At 38.0% G+C, this 20560-nt stretch overlaps 1 protein-coding gene across 13 annotated transcripts in view; it reads left to right on the top strand.

Moving 5' to 3' along the window:
* Positions 1-20560, top strand: part of LOC124880679 (collagen alpha-1(XXV) chain) — a 255026-nt gene that overhangs the window by 212611 nt on the left and 21855 nt on the right. For 10 of the 13 annotated variants that reach the window (XM_047385935.1, XM_047385936.1, XM_047385933.1 and 7 more), the window contains 14 exons: positions 1993-2025; positions 3396-3431; positions 6152-6196; positions 10741-10803; positions 13610-13678; positions 14316-14360; positions 15825-15869; positions 16045-16122; positions 16399-16422; positions 18658-18702; positions 18878-18922; positions 19774-19854; positions 19952-20014; positions 20153-20203. In XM_047385935.1, the coding sequence (XP_047241891.1) occupies positions 1993-2025; positions 3396-3431; positions 6152-6196; positions 10741-10803; positions 13610-13678; positions 14316-14360; positions 15825-15869; positions 16045-16122; positions 16399-16422; positions 18658-18702; positions 18878-18922; positions 19774-19854; positions 19952-20014; positions 20153-20203 (723 nt within the window). The remainder of the gene's footprint in view (positions 1-1992; positions 2026-3395; positions 3432-6151; positions 6197-10740; positions 10804-13609; positions 13679-14315; positions 14361-15824; positions 15870-16044; positions 16123-16398; positions 16423-18657; positions 18703-18877; positions 18923-19773; positions 19855-19951; positions 20015-20152; positions 20204-20560) is intronic. The other 3 variants (XM_047385946.1, XM_047385941.1, XM_047385937.1) reach the window with 2 other exon arrangements.

Consider the following 20560-nt stretch of genomic DNA (forward strand, 5'->3'; position numbering starts at 1 on the left):
TTAGGCCAGTGGATTTGGTCATCTCTTCTAATGGCCATAATGTTGAATAAGAGCCATGTTTGAGGGCTGCAGTAGCATGACATGCGTCGCAGCTTCGTATTGGCTTCACTGCTCCCAAATTAATTCCCTCCATTTCATTTGCACATCTCGCCATCCAAGCAAACAGCTGGTAAATGGCCCAGTTTACCAAGCATTATGTATTATGAGACCTTTGGGCCATTATCTTTAAATGCCAGTGTGTGGCGACAGGTCTAGGTGCCTATAATGAAGGAGTTGCGGTGACAGCTCTCCATCTCACTCAGCCCTGTGGTTAAATCGTAGTTCTGCATCCTCCACTTGGTAATTGGACCAGATGGGACGTTTCAGCACTCTCTCTATTCGCCACACCTCAGCTCACCTCCCAGCTCCACCACTTTTTCCATCTCATAAGGCGTACATTTGGAAGAGATTAAAGTATGGTCATAACGCTCGCTTTGCTCTCAAGCTCAGTGTCGCCTGTGTTAGATCTGTCGTGACAGAAGCGGAGGAGGGTGCAAAGTGTTAATCGCCTGAATCGGATCCTCTGGTACCACTACAAAAGTAATGATGGTTCCTCATGTAAAAAGGGGCCTATAAATTCATATTTCTCCACAATTGTGTTGTCCTGCTGTGATTAATTGTGGGAAAAGCATTGTTTATGCTGCAAACATTGCAAACATGTTTTGCTTATGAGCTTTACGAGATAAGGTATTTTCTTGTTTCTACTTTATATGCGATGTCACAATGAGAAACAGATGTGAATATTTCTGCCAGCAAGCAACAGGTGAAAACCAACCTCGGATTTTTATGTTTGTTTTGCATTTGATAAGGCCGTTCTATAAAGTTTACCCGTTTTTGGTCAACCACAACATAAAATCTGCCCCTTAAGCATGGGGGAAAAGCATTTTTGTTTGATCATGTAAAATTATTTAGAATCCTTCTTTTTTGTGCCATAAAATGTAACTTGAACTTAATTTTGCAGCAAATCGTAAAAATTTATTCTCTTAGACCATATACCCTGAATGCAATATAGAGTAACTTAAAGCATGTTTTGAGATGCTCATACAGGCGTCCCCGAGTGTGCAAAAAGAAGCGCAGCTGCAAACAGTAACGCAGTTTGTTGCGATGAAGAAAAAAAAGGAAAATGAGCTGCAATTAACCACTGACTTGAGCACTATGCATCATAATGATTCCCATAAAAAGCTGAGGGCGAGATGCATTCCTGCTGTGACTTCTGAGCGTGAGGCGTATGCGTAGTGAAACCGCAGAGTCCACACCAGAGATGAAGGCACCAAATCTCCTCCTCTCTGCTCCGTTTTCCCACCGACTGCCCATAATTACACTTATTGGCCCCTTGTTTTATGTCTGCTTTAACTGTACACTGCAGTAGTAATGCGATGCGTAGCAGAGGGCCTTGCTTCTCGATGTCTGGATGACTTTGTTGGAAGAAAAAAATGCAACATAAGTAGCTCTGTCTCCATCCAGTTCAATACATTACCTGGAGAAATTAACATTTTGAACGGTTACAGTACATCTATCAAACCTCTAACCTCCTTTACTGTGGATTTTTCTATTATAGTGTTAGGTTTCATCTCTCATGTCATGATCACTGAGCAGCTGCACTGGCATTTTAAAAACACTGAAATGATTTCCAGCTCTGAAGCATTTCTTAAATGCTGTATCAGAGGTCTGTGGGAAGGTAAACTCTGCTGTCATTGTTTAAAACAGCAAACCGCCTTCTTTCTAATTGGATTTCTTCACAGTTTTCACCGCAAAAATGCAGCTGTTTCATAATTTTGTTCAGCATTGTTCAGTAAATTAGCTTCTTTTGAAATTACTTTTAGAACCTTTGTCCTGATATGTAAATTCTTCTGTTTTAACCTTACAGAAAGCCCGTGTGATGCTTAAAGTACAATCACACAGTTAGGTTTCAGTGTTATCTCTTCATGTATTTTCATATATATTTTATCTTAGGGTGATGCAGGCTCCTCTGCAGCAGGCATCAAGGTAAGTTCTAAACAAATTCTCATGTTTTTTTTTAGTATGGCTGCTGTTTGTGATTCTCAGTTGGACTCAGCTGCACTTTAGGGACACTTCACATCAGACATTAAAATCAGTCACAAGGTGAAATATATTCCCAGGGTCTTTAAGAGTTTTTTGTGATACATCACCATCACTGTGTGATGTAGCATGAGATTTCCATGACCAAAAACTGGACCTATACAATTCACCTGGTGAGATTGTAGTACTTCATTTTGGTTATGGCCCAATATCTGTGTCATTCGTGCCTCGTAGCAGCAGTCATACCGCATCAACACAACTGCATAGCTTGGTAAAGGACTGTACTTACCTTGTTAAAGTGAAACACACTGGCAACACTTCCAAAGATATATTGTAATGCTTTTGGCACCGGGGCTCCTATGTCAACCACTCGGGCTACAACAAAAAGAATTTCACCAAGCAGCCAAACAAACATCCATTGCTCCATTCAAATACATACAGTGTCATGACCAGGGTCTTTTTACACAGAGATCAGTGTGTGTTGTTTTCCCTATGAAAATGTGCTCCCAGCTCACGAGAAGCGCACACACCTCCAAAATGCACATTAACATGTTGCTGAGAGACAAAAATGGAAGACATTAGTTTTTCAGGCTGCAGTTTAAAGACACAATTCAGGGGTTTAAAGCTGAACCTACCTTCTGGAAACCTGATCTGAAGAACATAATTATGATGAGGTTTTCAGGTGAATAAATGAGATGTAACTATAAAGGCAAAATGCATCCGCTTTGTTCAAAAGTTCAAATCTCAACAGACTTTCTGAATACCTATCAAAGTTTTTGCCTTTGAATTTGATCTGCCTTTCACTCATTTTCAGTCCAGTCTTTGTGTCTGACCATAACAGAATGTTAAAGATAATATGATGGTTTCTATGCCACAAAAGAATGAGAAAAGCTCTTTTAGATTCAATGAATCTCAGATTATGTTTAAAAAGTCTCATTTTGGTGAAGAATTACCATTCTTCAAATTATATATATTATATTATTTTTAAATGATATAATGCAATCTTTTAATAAAAAGGAATATTGAATCAGATAACTTGCGTGTCATATTTTCTAATGGTTCTACCAGCCCCTTAATTTGGTGTAGTATTAGTCAGTAGGTTATCAGTTTTAACCTGACTTCCCCATTCTTCACGTTGCCTTTGGGCAAAACACTGAACTTCAAGTGGCCCTGATCTGCTAATCAGTGTGTAAGTGTTTGTATGAATATGGTCTTTCATAAACACCAAAAAGGTTCTGTATAAATGCAGTGCAGTTCTGGTTAAACGTGATCTGGAAATGAAGCAGCTAAGAAGAACACAGTTTTATGTCTTACAGGGTGAACCAGGAGAACCTGGAAGGAGTGGACTGAAGGTAAGATTTTTTATTTCTTTTAAACTAAATATTGTCATGAATGAACAGAAACTTGCAACAGACAGGTACTGTCTGTGCATACTGATATGTCTGTTCACAGCGTCAATGCCCATACCTAGACGTACTCAATAGAAGGGGAAGCTTTTATTCCAAGATATTTCAATTAAAGGTTGGTTATTTCAAAGCCTAGTGGAATCTGTTGTGCAAAATCTATGTTTTTTACATTATGAAGTCTCAGTTAAATCTGACATCTACAGATGATTAAATATTTTAGAGCTGTAATTCAGTTTTCACCCATTATAACCTATGAGAAATCATACTAACACTTGTCAGTATGTTTCCCTTTTTATTCAGGATTTATTTAGGTTTGTCTAACTCTGCCAGGCTCTCGCACTAAGTAGCTTTGCAATTTCAGTGCAATTTAAAAGCAAGGTTTGCTGCTATGACATCTTGTTTATGTTTGTTTATTGCCTTTAGAGGCAACAGTATTAGGTGCTTTGCAAAACTTTACATAATTGCATTACCGAAAACTCAATTCTAATATAATTTTATGGGCACCCTTAAACTTTTTCACGTACTGTAATGTTAAAACAACAAACTGTGATTTATTTTAGTGGATTTATAGACCAACACAATGTGGTGCAAAACTGCGATGTTGAAGGTAGCAGACATATCATATTGTTTTACAAATGAAAAACTGAAAACTGTGACATGCAGTTGCATTCATGCCCCTTTACTCGGATACCTCTAAATGAAGTCCAGGCCAACCAATTATCTTTAGATGATACCTTATTAATAAACAGAGTTCACTAGAGTGTAATTTAATCCTTCACAGAAGACAAACAGGACAAACAACCATGCACACACATTCAATGCTAAGGGTAATTTAGGGGGACAAAGACAGCAATAAGCATGTGCCAACTGCCTGCATCAGTCAGTGCATTTGACACAGCGCCATTGGTGGTGAGGCACAGCCACTCACTGCGCCACTTTTTTTTTTTCCCATGCATTTGAATCGGCAATGCATACATTCAAACAGTCAAATGGACAAATTGATTTTCTCTTATGATTGCTAGTGTTTTACTTCTCATGTGAGGCACTGCTTCCCCAGCATGTGGAAGAAGGTTCTTTAGTCAAATGAGATCAAACTGAATTGTTTGGCTACACATAACTCTGAATACACAATCTCCATGGTAAAATTTGGTCCTGGCACCATGCTGTGGGGCTGATTTTTTCAGTAGGGACAGGAAAGCTGGTCAGAGTTAAGGCAAAGATAAATGGAGCTAAATACAGGGGGAATTCTGGCGGAACACCTGTTAGAATAAGCAAAAGACTTGAGACTGGGGTGGAGGTTCACCTTCCAGCAGGACAATGACCATGAACATGCAGCCAGAGCCACAATGGACATACACCAAAGGCAAAATATGGTTTTCTAAAGAACTAATTCAGAGGCGATAAATACAAATGCATGCCACACAATGTATGGTTTTCTTTCTACCAGAATTCTCCTCTACGTTGTGTTGATCTCTCACAAATATCCCGAAAAGTACTTTGAACTTTGTAGTTGGAACGTGACAAAAGGTGAAAAAGTTGAAGGAGCCTAGTTGAAGGGCAAAGCATTTTTGATGGCATCGTATGTCACAGTAATGACAACTGTTGCACAGCAAAAGAAAAGCTATTTACATTTACATATTTAAGACCTAATACTGAAATTGTGTCAGATATTCATTGTTTTATTCATTTTTAAATCCTGTGTGTTATTTTATATCCAACCTATTTGTGCAGACACACCAAAAACTTATTTCCAATCATCTTTAAAATGCTTAGATAAAGACGTTGCTACCCATTAGAACATTCCCATTGGATATTTGCCAATAACTGCTGGTAAAGTGTTCATCCACAAGAAAGACTTTTATTCATTAATTTACAGTCCCTTTCAAAAGCCACAAAGTAACTTTACAGCCTCCTCTCTGATCCCTTGAGTGTCGTCAAAGATGATCATTCTCATGCAGCGCTAATCATTTCTTTTTCAGAAGCCATGAATTCAATGGGCCTAATTGAGCATTAAATTATTCTCAGTCAGAATTTTTATCTTTGAAGTCTCACAGATTCCTCAAAAAGGACGTGACCTCTGAGTTTTTTGTGTTTTTTTTTACCTAAAGTTGGATCTTTAGCTGTTCACCACTGAAACTTGTGGAGTTTTCAACTTTTTTGTAACATAAAAATAGGGAAAAATGTCAGCTCCTCAAGCTGCCAAACTCTAATGATCCTGAGGCCATTGCAGCTCTCCCAAACAACTTTTGCATCCATAACCCAACATATCTGACAGTTTTTCCTTTTTAGGAACCAGAACTTTTCACACCTGTCCGAACCAATATAATCAGACTGAAACTCTGCTGCTGCTTGTGAAGGGTTGAGTGTTATAACGAGCACTAATCAGACTGTCAAGCTACAGCTGCATGAGCTGGTATATAAAAAAAACATGCATGTTCCTTCTTTTCTGCTAATGCTCCCCCCGCCCCCCCCCCCCAAAAAAAAGCAAATGACAGTCCACTCAAGCCAGGACACTGTTTTCCAGAGCTGCCGCAACTCGATAGACAGTGAAAACACAAACAGGAAGTAACGTGTAGAGCCTAATGAAAACCCCAATGAGCCTACAAGTGAGGCTTGACTCAGCTTAGCTTGGCTCGGCTGTAACATGTCGCACTCTTCCTATGTAGGGAGAGCCAGGACTTCCAGGGCTGCCTGGACTCCCAGGGATAAAGGTAATTGCTTCGCTGTTTTCATCCCCCCCTCTCAGTCATGTCCACCCGGTGTTGTCCATGTCCATCCTCTTCTGCCCATCTGAGAGAGCTCAGAGCAACTCAGCTCACCCATTGTTATGGCTCATATATGACACTGAGGTCTGACAATCTTGCTTTTTCCATGTTTTGAGGGATTTGCACGCAGATGTGAGTGCCCCATCTGCAGCACCTGCAGGACCATCTACAAGTGCAGTAAAAACTTTGGACTTTAGAGCTAAATTCTACAGGATAGTTGTATCATTACGAATTAATAAATAGCATCAGATTTGCTGGAATCGTAGAGAGTCACTTCAAATGGTTTTGGAAAGTCAGCTGTTAAAAGGATTGTTCAGATGGTTTCAGTTTGGGTTCTAAGGAGAGGTTTTGAGTAGTTAGTATTTGACTTGAAGTTGATGACTCTTTGAATGTCTTCAGCGGGTGTGAAAATAAACATCAATCATTTAAATTTTCCCAACCTGCTATTTGTTTCAGACAAACGTTTGGCATATTTGTTATAGTTACTAAAAAAATGTTTTGCTAATTATCTATTTAAATTTATGTGAAAAGAATTGTAACAATAGACCTTGATGGTGTACCTACACATATTGCTATTTTCTTGTGTGTGCCATTGACGGTACTAAGTCAATTCACTCCTTCCCCAATCTGTAGAATTAATTTATACCCACTAGTTGCCATTTGGTCCCTTCCTACAGGTCACACTCATGTGCTTAAACATTGCATATCAGCTTATTCCCCTCCATATTTGAGTATTTTCGATAAATCAGTCATAAAAAGGCTGAAATGTCACATGTCATATTTTTTAACTGTGCATTATTTTTTGAAGATTTTATATTGCACTGAAATTCCATTGATCATAATTATGATCCCTGTTTGTGGCATTAGATTCCTATGAAATATGACCCCAATCAGAACTTAAATAACACTACATGTTCCCCTGCTGGCAGACAATATTTATTAAAGTCACATTTCATTTCAGCATACATTATCGGGTTATAGAAAATGTATTTAAAATGTTGTTCATAAAATGTCTGAAAAAGTCTTGCACAAAAAGACCGAAACTGCAAAAGTTGAATGATCAGCAACTGCTGCTGTAAACAAAACATTGACTGGACTCCCAGGGATAAAGGTAATTGCTTCGCTGTTTTCATCCCCCCCTCTCAGTCAAAAAGTAAATCCATGCTGCTAAAATGAACAGTTGTTGAGATATATGGTCATAAATTGCACTAAAAAGGCATTTCCAGACTACTCCTTTGCGCATTTTTTGACATAAAAGGGGAACCCTGCATGTAAACTGACTGCTGCTACAATGGCTGACAACACAGACAGCAGCAAATAATCTGATGTTTCTTTATATATATTTCAATCACTAGCAGAGAGAGACGAAGCACAGTCAGAAGAAGAAAGTCTTTGTGGATGCCGGAGCGCTATATTAATAAATACACACATATGTTTATATATACACATGTATATATTAGCAATTGTTTTCATTAGATCAATTAGATCAGTTACTGGGTTAACTAAGGTATTATAAACCAAGCAATTAAACATTAAATGCACCAAATTAGGCGACAAATATAGCTTTGCTGCTCTCAGTGAACTCACCCATTGTAGAACATAGCACATGAAAGTATCTGGATACATAAAACGAAGAATTTGGCAGTTTAACTGGTTCCAGTTCCACAGAATGAGTTGTTTTGGACTTCCTCATTTATCACTGGCTTTTATTACGCGATCTGCCTATGGTTCTTGGAGCTCCTGCGGACTTCGCAGCGGACTGGAGCAGTGCGGATGTAAGCCGGAAGGGCGCAGAAGTTCGCGGCCGGACCGGAGAGCAGCTTGAGATACAGTCTAAATCCAAGGTTACAGTAAATATGGCACTGAGTGAAACAACCGGAGGTAAAGCTGAGGACCATGCTCCATGCAGCAGTAGCAGCAGACACAAGGGATGAGTCAAGATCTGAAGACACTATCTGGTGTGTCATTTGTTTAAACCTCACATTAGAATCTTTAAAGAAACATTTATTTCAATATATTGAATGCGCGTGTAATTTATCTTAGTTTAATAATAATTTCTGATTATTAACCTTATTAATAATAATAAAATAATAATTTGGAATTTTTTATTATTAATAACTGTCTAAATGTACTTTTGTAACAAGAAAGCGTTCTTCCCTGCTGAGCTTTGATCCGTTTAACAACAGCAGCAACAACCTTTTCTTTGACGATCTTTTCACATCAGATGCACTGAACAGACTCTCCTTCAACATTCTCTTTCGTCTGTCAGATATCCTGACCTCTGACATCATTTCTCTTGTGAATTCAGAGGTTTCTTGTTGAAGCAGTTTGGCAAGAAGTCCTCCGATTACAACTGGCTGTCCTTGGTGGGACCAGCCCATCTGTCCCTATTTAATTTTCCAGCTCTGATCCAGGCAGCTCTGATCCTCTTCACTTCAGGAAAGTAGTGCAGACTAACGGCTGCTGTCGTAGTATTGTTGCCACCACCAGCAATGAACTCTTTAACCATATTAACGCTGTTTATCATTGACTTTCACACAATGAAGATGGGAGACTTCACCTTAGATGTCAATTCCGGACGACTTTGGACTTGGAAAATTGAACCACGATATATGCCTATTTTGTGTCACAATTGTCTTTTATCACGTCTTTAATCCTAATATGTCAATTACTGCCCAATTCCTTCAATATGAAGATGCTTTCTTTCAATTTGTACATTTGTGGGAAAAGTGTGTCACAGGCGCTTTCAGCTCATTCCTAACTGCTCTTGAAATAGTTTGGTGGTTTTTGCCAACCAATTTACACCAACAGTGTCTTGCCACATTTCTAGCCACTCAGGTGTAGTGGTGCCCCTGACAGGTCAGTTATAGGTAATCAGTTACTGATAATTGTTCTCTGGCAGTTACAGAACTGCTTTGTTTCTTACTTCAAAATAAAAGAGTCAGACATAAATGGTAAATGGCCAGTACTTGTATTTCACTTTATCTATTTCCCGAGGACTCTAAAGAACTTCACTCTACAATCAGTCATCCACCCATTCACACACTGACAGTAGTAGATTACATTGTAGCCACAGCTGCCCTGGGGGCAGACTGACAGAAGTGAGGCTGCCACCTCTGACCAACATCAGCAGGCAAAGCGGGTGAAGTGTCTTGTCTAAGGACACAACAACAAAAATCGACGGAGCGGGGGTTCGAACCAACACAAAAAAATTACAAGTTGACAGCAACTGGAAAACGTGTCTCTAGATGGGTTTCACTTTGAAAAGAAGTGTAAATGACCATGTAATGCAAACATGGGAACAGTTTAGAGGTCGATAAAAATATGGTTCTGATTAACAGCTGTGAAACATTTGAAATTTGAATTATTTCCATTTTCTAGAAATCCTCTTTGGTTTTGAACCCCCTCCATTTAGCTTCTTCCTCCTGGAAAAACTTTGTCTCTGCTTAATCAAATTTGGACCTTCAGAAAGTTATTTAGATATTAAGATATTAATTAAGTCCTCATAACCTCTCCGCAGCATACTAGCTAAAAAAATACAAACAATGTTTTTAAGGGGAGGACTTTTAATTAATCGAATCTTTAGAATAGTTTTTTCATTATAGTTTGGAAAGCAATAGCACAGACATTAAACTTGCAACCAACACATAATAACTTACAGCCTTCTCATGTCAGTTTAACCACACTAATGTATTTCAGGACCATTGACTTGAAAAATAACGTGTAAATGCTATGATTGCTCACACAGGCATGATGCTGATGCTTGTTCCCGTTTTTAGTTTGTGTTTCTCCCTTTCTTTTTATGCCTGCAAAGTGCTCATCTTGTTAAAAGAAACCTTCATTTCACATTTTGTAACCTGTTTTTACTTAGCAGGCATGTATGTTTGATGGATTCTAAGAAGTTCTGCTAACGTGGCACTTAGCAGGTTCTGAGCTCGCCTTGCACTTTATTCTTCCTCCACACTCTTCACTGTTTGTACAACCCAGGTTTAACAATAAATAATTGCCCATTTCTTCATCAACGGCTTCCAGAGTACCTGAAGTACCTCATTAGGAAATTTGGTTGTTTAGGCTCTAATAAAAAACATGTTTTATAACCAAATGCAGTTTAAATTAAACGCCACATTTAACCACATACTGGAAGCCGAGTAAAAGTGTTGTGTCCTGTTTTTGCACACTCTACCTCACTTTTTAGGGTCATGATGAGTGTCTATGAAGACCAGTTGTATCATATTTTCTGGTTCATGAGAAAGAAAAATGTTAGTATATGTAAAATTAAAGGAGCAATAATCAAATTGCCTGTCTTTGTGATTTATGCATGCAACCCTGTCTGTGTGTGTGCATGTGGGATTGTGCGAACAGCAGTAAGTGCATGCCTGTCCTTATGAATATATTCAGCCACTCATCTTACGTGTGCTTTTTAGTGCTCATCAGAAACGCCCAATGGAAAAGTGAGTAATTATTACTCTTTCTTTTTGGGTGTTTTTCAGGGTGAGCCAGGATTTCTCGGTCCCCAGGGAGAACCAGGGCTTCCAGGACTCCCAGGAACTAAAGTGAGTGACTTCAGATTTCCTGACTGATCCTTTTCATGTGTCACAGGGATCAACTACGAATGACATCACACTCTGTTATCAGAACTGCTAATACCTTATTGTCATGTCACCAATGTTATTAAAAGTCCTTCTCCCCTAAATGCCACATTGAATTGGTCACAATGAGCTAATCCTCCACTGCTTTCTTTGAGTCATGATATTATCACACTGTGGAGCCAGGTGTGATGTCCCTGCTTTTAAGATCTATTCTCTTTGCATCACCCTCTATTGCTTCAAGCAACATTTTGTTAGATTTTTAGGCAACTAAAGGCAGAAATGTAGTTGGACACTAATTACTGGGTTCTTATTACTATAAAATCACTATACTGTAAATAAAGGCTTTGCAGGTCCTTTTCTGTAGCTGCTGATTTTACTCTCTTGGAAGAGGATCTGGTGCAGAGAGGTTTTCCCCTTGTATGCCAATAACAACAGTGCTCAAGGTTTTACTTCATACTGCATGTTGGGTATCTAGTGCAATGTTTCAGTGGGACAAAAGAAAAACTTTGCAGACCTTACTTATCTTCATCAGCATAAACCTGGGATGGTACCTAATTTTTAAGGGTGCAACAGTTTTAAAACAGTGCAAAATTCTTGAGTCATTCTTTTTTCTCTAGTTCTTCCCTCCTTGCAATCATCTACAAAAGGTATGTAAAGTTGCAGCAAGTTTCACGTCCACAGCTGCCTTTCTTGCAGCAGAAAAATGCATTTAATTTAGGAGGTTTTAGGTTGATGCACCAGAATGAAGGGTTTCTTTTTTTTTGGTTTTCTGTAGACATGAGGATTCAGTGATGTGTGGATGACAATAGATGGGTTGTTATGGGGGTAAAGCTGTGTGCCCAGCTGCCGAAGAGGAGGCCAGCCGACTGAGGAGGCACAGAATGCTGTGTGCTTGGAAACAAAATTTAACACAAGTGGATCTTACCTGCAGTAACAACTGCACCACTCTTGTGTTTTTGTCAGTCTCTATAACAGTACATCCTGAGCATCAATGGATGTAGTGGAGGTACCGCACCAGCCATTGGCCAGAAGTGAAGTTGCCTTCCATGGTAACTGAACACTAGTGTACAGACATTTATTACTGAGGAGCTGCTGGTTACTGATTGATTTGGGAGGTCCTCCTGCTGCTTAGGCATCAGATGTTCCCCTCTCAGATGCAGTTTGATCTCATCTGGAAGGAAGATTCAGCATTTGCTTTTGCTGAAGTGGTCCTAATCAATAGTTTTCACACTTCATGAAGATATTTCTTCAAAAGTCTTTCTATGGAGTTTTTTTTTTTTCTTCCAGAACCTACCAGTACTCTTCAGGACTGTTTATTTTATCAAGGCACTTTAATCTGACCAGTGAAATATTCAAAAATAAAACATGCTCCAAAGGCCAAGAGAAGATCCATTGTTGGGTCTACTCATAAAATATCCGTTATCCAGAACAAGACTATCCTAAGAGCTTAAATCAAATGCATCTGGACTGCTTATCTTGATTTTTGAAAATGTTTCACCTCTCATTCAAAGGACATGTTTTTAGTTTTGAGCTTATGGATGAGAGGTAAAATATCTTCAAAAAACAAGAGTCCAGTTGTCCTCTAACTAATCACTAAGAACGTAACAAACTTTAAATCATATCTTTGGGTAATTTCTTACTCTCAGCTCATCACAAAGAAACAGTTCCCAATTTATTTAGTCGTATCTAGTTAAATTCCCACAGATAAATCATTTGGACAGAAAATAGTATTTCAGCACCAACAAGGTGGCTCCAAAAGGCCTAGGTGGATATTTGGCACACTATAGACAATTCACTAGAGAATCATGCATCTCTGACGTACTGCATCAGGGCTTGCTGGATTTTATCCTTTTTGGCAAAAACTAATTAAAAGCTGTAGCTTTTAAGTACTTATATTGTCCTCCATTTTTAGGACACACTACACATTATGCCAGGAAGGTCATGTATGTGCAAGAACTAAACTAAATATTTGTAAATGAAAACAAAAATAAAATCAAAAACAGAAAAAGTCCAAAGTAGATTGTTGAAAGACCTTCTGAAAGCCTTGATAACTATTAAGACCATTTTAAACAATTTCAGGAAAGACTGACTGCTTGGAGAGTAAGTATAAAAAACAGAGAGGAGGTTGAAAACTTTTACTGAGTAATGTAAATGAAGGCACAACCGTACAAATCAAAATAACGTTGCTTCATAATGGTTGTCTATTGGAAGAGAAAGACCTTTTTTCCATCTACACAACCAACATTTGTCTGTAGAAAAGGAAATTCACATGAAATAAACTGACATCTTTATAGTATCTGAAAATCACACTCAAACTAGTCCAAACCAGTCAAACCAGTCAGTGCTGCAACAGAACCTTTGGATTGTGGATATTGTATCACATTAAGACAACTAAAGGTTGCTTCTGATGGTTAGAAGATACTCTAGAGCAGGATTGTTCAGAGGCGCTCGTCAAAGGCCAGGACTCTGCATGTTTCAGGTGTTTCCCTGACTCAACAAGACTAAATCAAATGAACAGTTCATTTCTGTAGACGTAGAAGACATACTCAGGAGGAAATGTATCCATTTGATTCAGCTGTGTTGGAGCAAGAACATATCTAAAACATGCAGGGCACCGGCCCAGTAGTACTGGAGTTAAACACCCCTGCTCCAAAGCAGTTCGTCTGACAATAAAAACACCCAGAACCTTGTTCAGCTCTTTGTTGTTCTACAAGCAAATGGCTTTTGAAAATCATGTTGTTTGTTTTTTTTTTTTTTTTTTTGGGAATAGGGCGAGAAAGGTGACCACGGACCAGCAGGAAAGGGAGAAAGAGGAGAAATCGGACCTGCCGGGCAAAAGGTTAGGAGACTAACCCCATACATATGAACCACGTTAAAATAAACACTGCTCATATTTGCGCCTTTGCTGCCATCTAGAGTCTTTCTTTTAAAACACAGTTTATCCTGTTACAGATCCTAAAAAGTAAAACTCATTATTTTATCAAGATATTCAGAAATGCAATTTTTTCCAACAATGAAAGCTGGTTTAACCATCATAATTGGTATGTTCAATGATCTCTAAGGAGCTGGAGTTAAGTAAACCAACTTTAAATGAGTTTACCATTTTGTTTATGTCTGCCAATGACCCTGCTGGTAGCTTAAGCTTCAGTCTAAACTTGAAGGACTCATATGACTCTGGTACCAATTCTGTTGGGAGCCTAATAGTGGAACCCAGGCTTTCTGTGGGAGAGTGTTCAAATAAACACATCCTCTGTTTCTCGGCAGTAACATCACATTAAAAGCTGTTTATTTTTTATTTAAGTTGGCCGAGTCGGTCCCTTAAGAGGAGTCTGGGAAGTCTATGGAAATTCCACAGTGAAATATGCATTAGATGTCCACAGAGTTTTGTTTCAATAGTTAATTTAGACAGAACTCATCAAGCAAGTTTGTTTAATAACTGATATGTATAATTTTAATTATTTTATTACCCATGGCAGGGTTCGCAAGGAGAGTCTGGTATGACTGGACCTAAAGGGTCAAAGGTGAGCCTAGCACAGATGTTTTCTTTGAGTTTGTGAATAGCAGTCATGCATAGCGCCTTTCACAACTAGCGGTACCCCTGCTTTAAGATGTGTAAAAAGCTTTAAAATAATCAAACACTGAAAAGTTTTTAAATCCAAGCCAGTGGAGGAAAAGTCCAACGTTAAAGAATAACTGTTAGAATAACTGTTCATCAAGATAATGAATGCCAAAATGATTGACAGCTTTTCGTTAATACTTTGTCCAACCCAGATTTGCCAGTAGGACAGCGCTTCATCTTCTGTCACATTCAACAAGCTTGGAGCACACAGACAGATGGAGCTTTGACCTTTCCTCTTTGCAAAATCTCACTACATCATGTAAAGTCCAGGCACCTCTCTCGGCTTTCTGTAGGATTTCTGTCTAGGAACTGAGATGTTCATGAAATAAGGTTGATTTTTCTGTCTGGAAAACCATTTCTTTCTTGATTTGTGCTGTGGTTAGGTTATTTTTTTCCCCAAAAGACCCAAGGATGAACTATTTTCATTTTTTTACAGAACCAACATGTTTAGTTTTTTTAATGTCCTGGTATTTCAAAGGTTTTGTGATTCCATGTACCCAGAGATTTTGGAAGACGAACAGGCCAACAGCATCACAGATCCTCTACCAAACTTAACAATGTGGGTGAGGTGCTTTTCCACATACTCATCCTTTGTTTCATGCCAAACCCACCGACCGTTTTTGCTGCTGAGAAGCTCAAATTCATCTGGCCTCACCACAGGGTTTCAGTTAAAGCCCCAGAAGAGTTTTGCAAACTACAGATGTTTACATTTGTAAATTTTAGCAAAGAACATGTTTTCCCCCCACCATGCCTCGCAAACAACCAGTGACATGTAGATAGCATATAATGACACTTCTGACCCTAAGATGCTACTCTTTGTTGCAGTTCTCTTCATAGAAACAGAAAGTTGTGAATGATTAACTATAAGTTACTACACACTGATTAACTTTGAAAAATTCTTCAGTTGCATTTATGTTGTGTTCAAAGCTTTACCTATTTTGTTTTATTTTCTTCTATTTTTATTTATTTATTTGAGATGATATTATGCTACCAAATTTTTTATTTTAAGGCTGTATACACATCTTTACCAGGAGTATCTTTACCAGTGTGGATGTGACCGTGGCTATTTTCTGTTATGGAACATCTAGTTCTGATATCTTTAACTTATGAACTTGGGGAATATGTGTTTCGTCAATGAGGTAATGCTTCTTCTTTTAAAATGTAATCATATAATAAATAATATTGTATAAGATGATTATAGTAAACAAAGACAAAGTTGCAGAATAAAACAGTAATATTCATAGACATGTTGCTGGTGGAGTGTACTGTGGTGATTATTTAAATACTAACGTCATGATCATTTTTACCCGTACAATGTTTTCAAGACATGCACAGATGTACATTTTTATTTGTTCTTCCATGTAAGGGGGATGCCGGAGATAAAGGAGATTTGGGATCTATTGGCCCAAGGGTAAGCACTTATTTTTCTTTTGCCCTGAATTGTTTATTTAGTAATTCTGCATTATTTTACTAAAATGCTGCTCCTCAAAAACCGTTCTCCACGAGGGGGCAGCAGTTACCTTTTACTCAGAGTTAGACACTGATATTAGGAAGTGTCATTTAAATGTGGTAATTGGTGTATGCAGGGTCCACCAGGGCAGAAAGGAGACCGAGGAGCCACTGAAATCATCGACTACAACGGAAACATTGAAGAGGCCCTGCAGGTTGGACAAGTTATTGCCTAACTCAGCACATTGTTATTATGCTCATATCTATCAGATGAAAGGGTACAATGAAAGATCACTTTTTGTTTAATTTGGCCTCTCGATGAAGAATTACGAATGCTCAGTCTTTAACTCCAGTTTCTTTAACTTGGCATTGTTCATAAATTAACAGACCAGTTTCATAAGCGCAACTGAAAAAAACTGCTGACACAACAGTGACCTGTGTAATCTTATCTCTCACCTGCCTCCCATTCCCACTCTTTCGGCCCACTGCAGAGGATTACCACAATTACAGTCACGGTAAATAGGCTGTGTGTTTTCTGTGTATTGTGTCGTCATCACAGCTGATCCATCTTTGTCCAAGCATGGAGCGGACACAACACCAACGCTGGTTTGCACTGCCCCGTTTGTGTTCATGCTCCCTCGTCCAGTGACATGTTTGCTTTGTTGTGAATGATGCAGTGTCCTGTGTCGCTGTTGTGTTTCTGTGTAACAGTCCTTACAGTAAGTGTCTGAAAAATATCATTTAAAATAAGAATTTGTTTTAAACTTAGTCGGCCTTCTAGTCAAACTCTGCATTCAAGATAACTCTTATCATGTTAAATGTTGCAAGAAATTAGAATTAAAATGCCTTTTCAGGCAAATATTTTAATACATAAGATAAGATGCTTCAAAGATCCAAGTTCTAAAATTTTCTGCATTCCTGACAACTAACCTAACAGCCTAAAATACATTGAATCTCTCTTTATCAGTAAGTCGGTATGATAAAGTTGCTTTTAGATTTTTCCTTCCACAAAGAAGATCAACTACATTCACAATGTCATAAAACAAAAATGTCAAATTTATTTTAAATAATTACAAATAAAAAGCTTAGTGTAACATGCTACTTTAGAAATAAATTACACACAACAAATGCTTTTGTTTCTATAACAAAGCATATAGAAACAAAATATCGTAACAATAAGTGATCTATGTTTAGAAATTAGTTTGCGTGGTTTATGAAAGCTCAACTCTATCAGTGTACGTTTTAAAGGCCATGTTCCACCTAATTTCTTTAAAACAAAAAACAAATGAAAAGTAGACAAAGCATAAAGTGAAAAAATATCTAAAACTTCAATGAATTTAGTCGAGGACACATATATTTCATCATATTGTGATTGTCCGTCTGCTGGGATCTCAGAAACACTCCTCTTTGGTATCCAGATTAAAAAATAAAATTAAGAGACAGCAAAATGTTTAGTTACTCAAAATGTTATATTTTTAGAAATGTGTTTCAGTAAAATTAACCTTTTTAATCCAATAAATTATTAACAACTTTCTCAGAAATTCCAAATAAAAACTTGGTAATTTTGAACATTTATTTGCATTAAAGGACAAATGGCCAAAATAAGAAAATAGGGGGAAAAACAAGGCTTTGTTTTAAGACCCCAAACAATACGCAGACAAGTTCATCTGCATTTTTATACAACACAAAACTAATGTTTCAGTTTAGGAAGAATTCAGAAGACAATATTTGATGGAATAACGATCTTAAAGCTCAGTTTTCATGCATTGGTCCATGCTGTCCAGCAGATATTGTTGTTTCTGTTGGATTCAGGTGATCAGTTAATCAGTGCCTCATTAAGTTAATGTTGGAATCCTACAGACTCTGGAATAAAATACCTGTCATACATGTAGAGGTGTTGATTTCTGACTCCAGAGATATTTAGCAGTGGTTAATTTTCTCCATACCTGTGTCTGGAAAGTGATATAATTTCAGGGACTTGTGACATCCATATTGTTTGTTCTCCTCATCACCGCCTGTTAAATCTCCTTATAGGTTCTCATGATTTTCTGAATTATTGCTTGTTTAGGAACGTCCCTCACAGTCTTGATCGTAAGCCATTTAGAAGTTGTGTTTGCCTCTAAGCCTGCATCCCCATCACAGTGTCCTCAGCCTTCAGCAACGTTTGGCTTGTGTTCATCATATTCATTTTTAACTAATTTGATTTGTTTTTTCAAAACCAATGTTTTAACTGTTCAACAAGTGTCAGAATCATATTCTACATTAAAAGATAATCTAATACATAGAGGTGGGATCTCTATCTGGTTTACGTCTCATGTATTTCTTCTGAAGTTAATAATCTCAAACTTGCTTTTGTGTTAAACATATGGATGTTTTCCATTTCGTAACAAAAATGTTTTCCTTTTTTTTTTTTTTTAAATGGCAGAGTATTGGTTATTTGTAACATTATAATGCAGCACTCACATTCTAACAGCCAAATGTGATTTTTGTTACTTTTATAACTCAACTGATCTACGCATGTGGCTTTCACTTCAGCATTCAAGGTGCAAGACTGACTTCTAATGTCGTGTCTAAATGATTTCATTGTGACAACTTCTCATATTGTTTTTATTTTTCCATTTAAAAACTGTTGTATGTTTCAATCAGTCACATTTGACTGTTAAAATATCACCTAGAGAATATATAGATTTTTCTCAAAGTTGAACAGACTTATCATCGGTTTCTACCTTTCTGTCGCTGTTTCTGTATAGGGTCCTCCTGGGCCGCCTGGACCAATAGGACCCCCAGGCTTTAAGGTAACCATTCTCAGCATTTTCTCCTGTCATGTTTTATATCTTATATCCTTTTGGATGGTTTGGGTGTCACCTGTACTAACACATGCTGTATCGTAGTACTTATTGTGCAAGATCCAAACATCGAATTGAATATGGAATATTTTTGTAACAATGCTGTCTTTTTGTGTGGTCTCAGGGAGATCGCGGTTTGCCCGGTCTTCCTGGACTCGATGGAGAAAGAGTAAGTAGAATGCTTTCTTCTGTACACAGAGGGATACATTTGCAAAGCATTGTAATTTTCTAAATAACTTGGGCATCGTTGTACTCGCCATCTTCTCCATTTCTGTGCCGCCTCGCAGATTGCACCAAATACATGCAATGGAGTTCAGCAGATGTGAGAAATTGGGGGGGAAGTTTATACCAGGCTGCAACTGTCCTCTCTTAAGGCGCAAATAACTTAGGGGTAGAGGTGTTCATAAAGTAGGAGAATAATATTTTACAAAAGGTGCTCCAGGTCTTCCCACAATCTTCAAATGAACCGAGCGGGGTAGAGAATTATCAGTGTGTTTCGTAACCACGTATCTGGAAGACAGAATCAGTTTTGCCTTTCTTTACATCCCTGCCTTGTTTTTTAAAAAGTCCCAGAAACAGCAGGTTCTTTGTCTATTGCTTCCTCCTGCTTAGAATTTACCACCAGCTTTCAACACATGGTAATTATTGTATGCAAGCTCTGTGTTGCAAGCAACACTGTTTTTTAAAAGGGCATGCTGTTTTTTTCTGAACGTAATTTAGACAAATGTAGTAAAAAACAAATACCACAACAGAACACCTCATTTTAAATGTTAATAAACTGCATTTTTGCAGAGATGATATTTTCTCAATAGCACTCCCCTTTTAGTGCAACTCTTTCTTTATGTGCAGTTTGACAATTAGAAGTTTAAACAGTGGTTTAGCACGCATTTTGCACATGAAATAGCTTTGTGAAGACACCACGGAAAATGAATTCACTTTGAATAAGGTTTGTGTAATGTCAAGTAATTTGTAGTATGATGAGTTACAATTCTCATTTCATTCATGTCTGACCTCTCTTAGGGCTTTAAAGGTTCCAAAGGAGACATGGGAATGCCCGGGGCGTCAGGGGAGAAAGGAGGCAGTGGTTTACCTGGCTTACCTGTAAGACTCACACAGACCATCAGAGTAGCAAAGGTTTCAAATGTGTCTTTATTCAACATCTTCAAACTCTTGATCTCATAATTCTTGTTCTTTATAGGGTGTTAATGGAGCAAAAGGAGATAAAGGAGATCCAGGACTTCCAGGTCCACAGGGTCCATCTGTGAGTAGCGTGTGTATAATAAAAACGAATTAAATAGAGTCGGTATGACAGATGCTGGTTACACAGCCATACAGGTCACTACTGTTATCAAAACATGGCTTTCATTTGAAGACTTTTGTAATTTAACTACATTTTCAGATAACTGGTCCTCCAGGGCCACCAGGACCCCACGGGCCCCCAGGACCTATGGTGAGTTTTGGGATTTTGTACACTGAAAGTATTTTCTGCATACACGAAATGAAGTCAATAAGGTGAACCTGTTGAACTCTTTTTTTCCATTTTTTTTTTAGCAGTTTGTTCTTTGTTTTTTGTTTTTTTATTAACGCCAAGACTGTATTGTATGTAAAATGCTTTGTTCATGTTTCAGCACGTTCAGACCAAGATGACAGACCTGACGTACATTTAGCTGATACACATCAGTTGGAATCGCCTGTGTAATAAAAATAGTATCGTTCCGCTTTTATAAGGTCACTCGGATCAAAACATAAAAATAACACACAACTTGTACGTTCAACTTGTTCACCTCTCCATTTCATGTCTTCAAGG

This window comes from Girardinichthys multiradiatus, chromosome 14 (genome assembly GCF_021462225.1).
Source record: "Girardinichthys multiradiatus isolate DD_20200921_A chromosome 14, DD_fGirMul_XY1, whole genome shotgun sequence".
In the NCBI taxonomy this organism is placed as follows: domain Eukaryota; kingdom Metazoa; phylum Chordata; class Actinopteri; order Cyprinodontiformes; family Goodeidae; genus Girardinichthys; species Girardinichthys multiradiatus.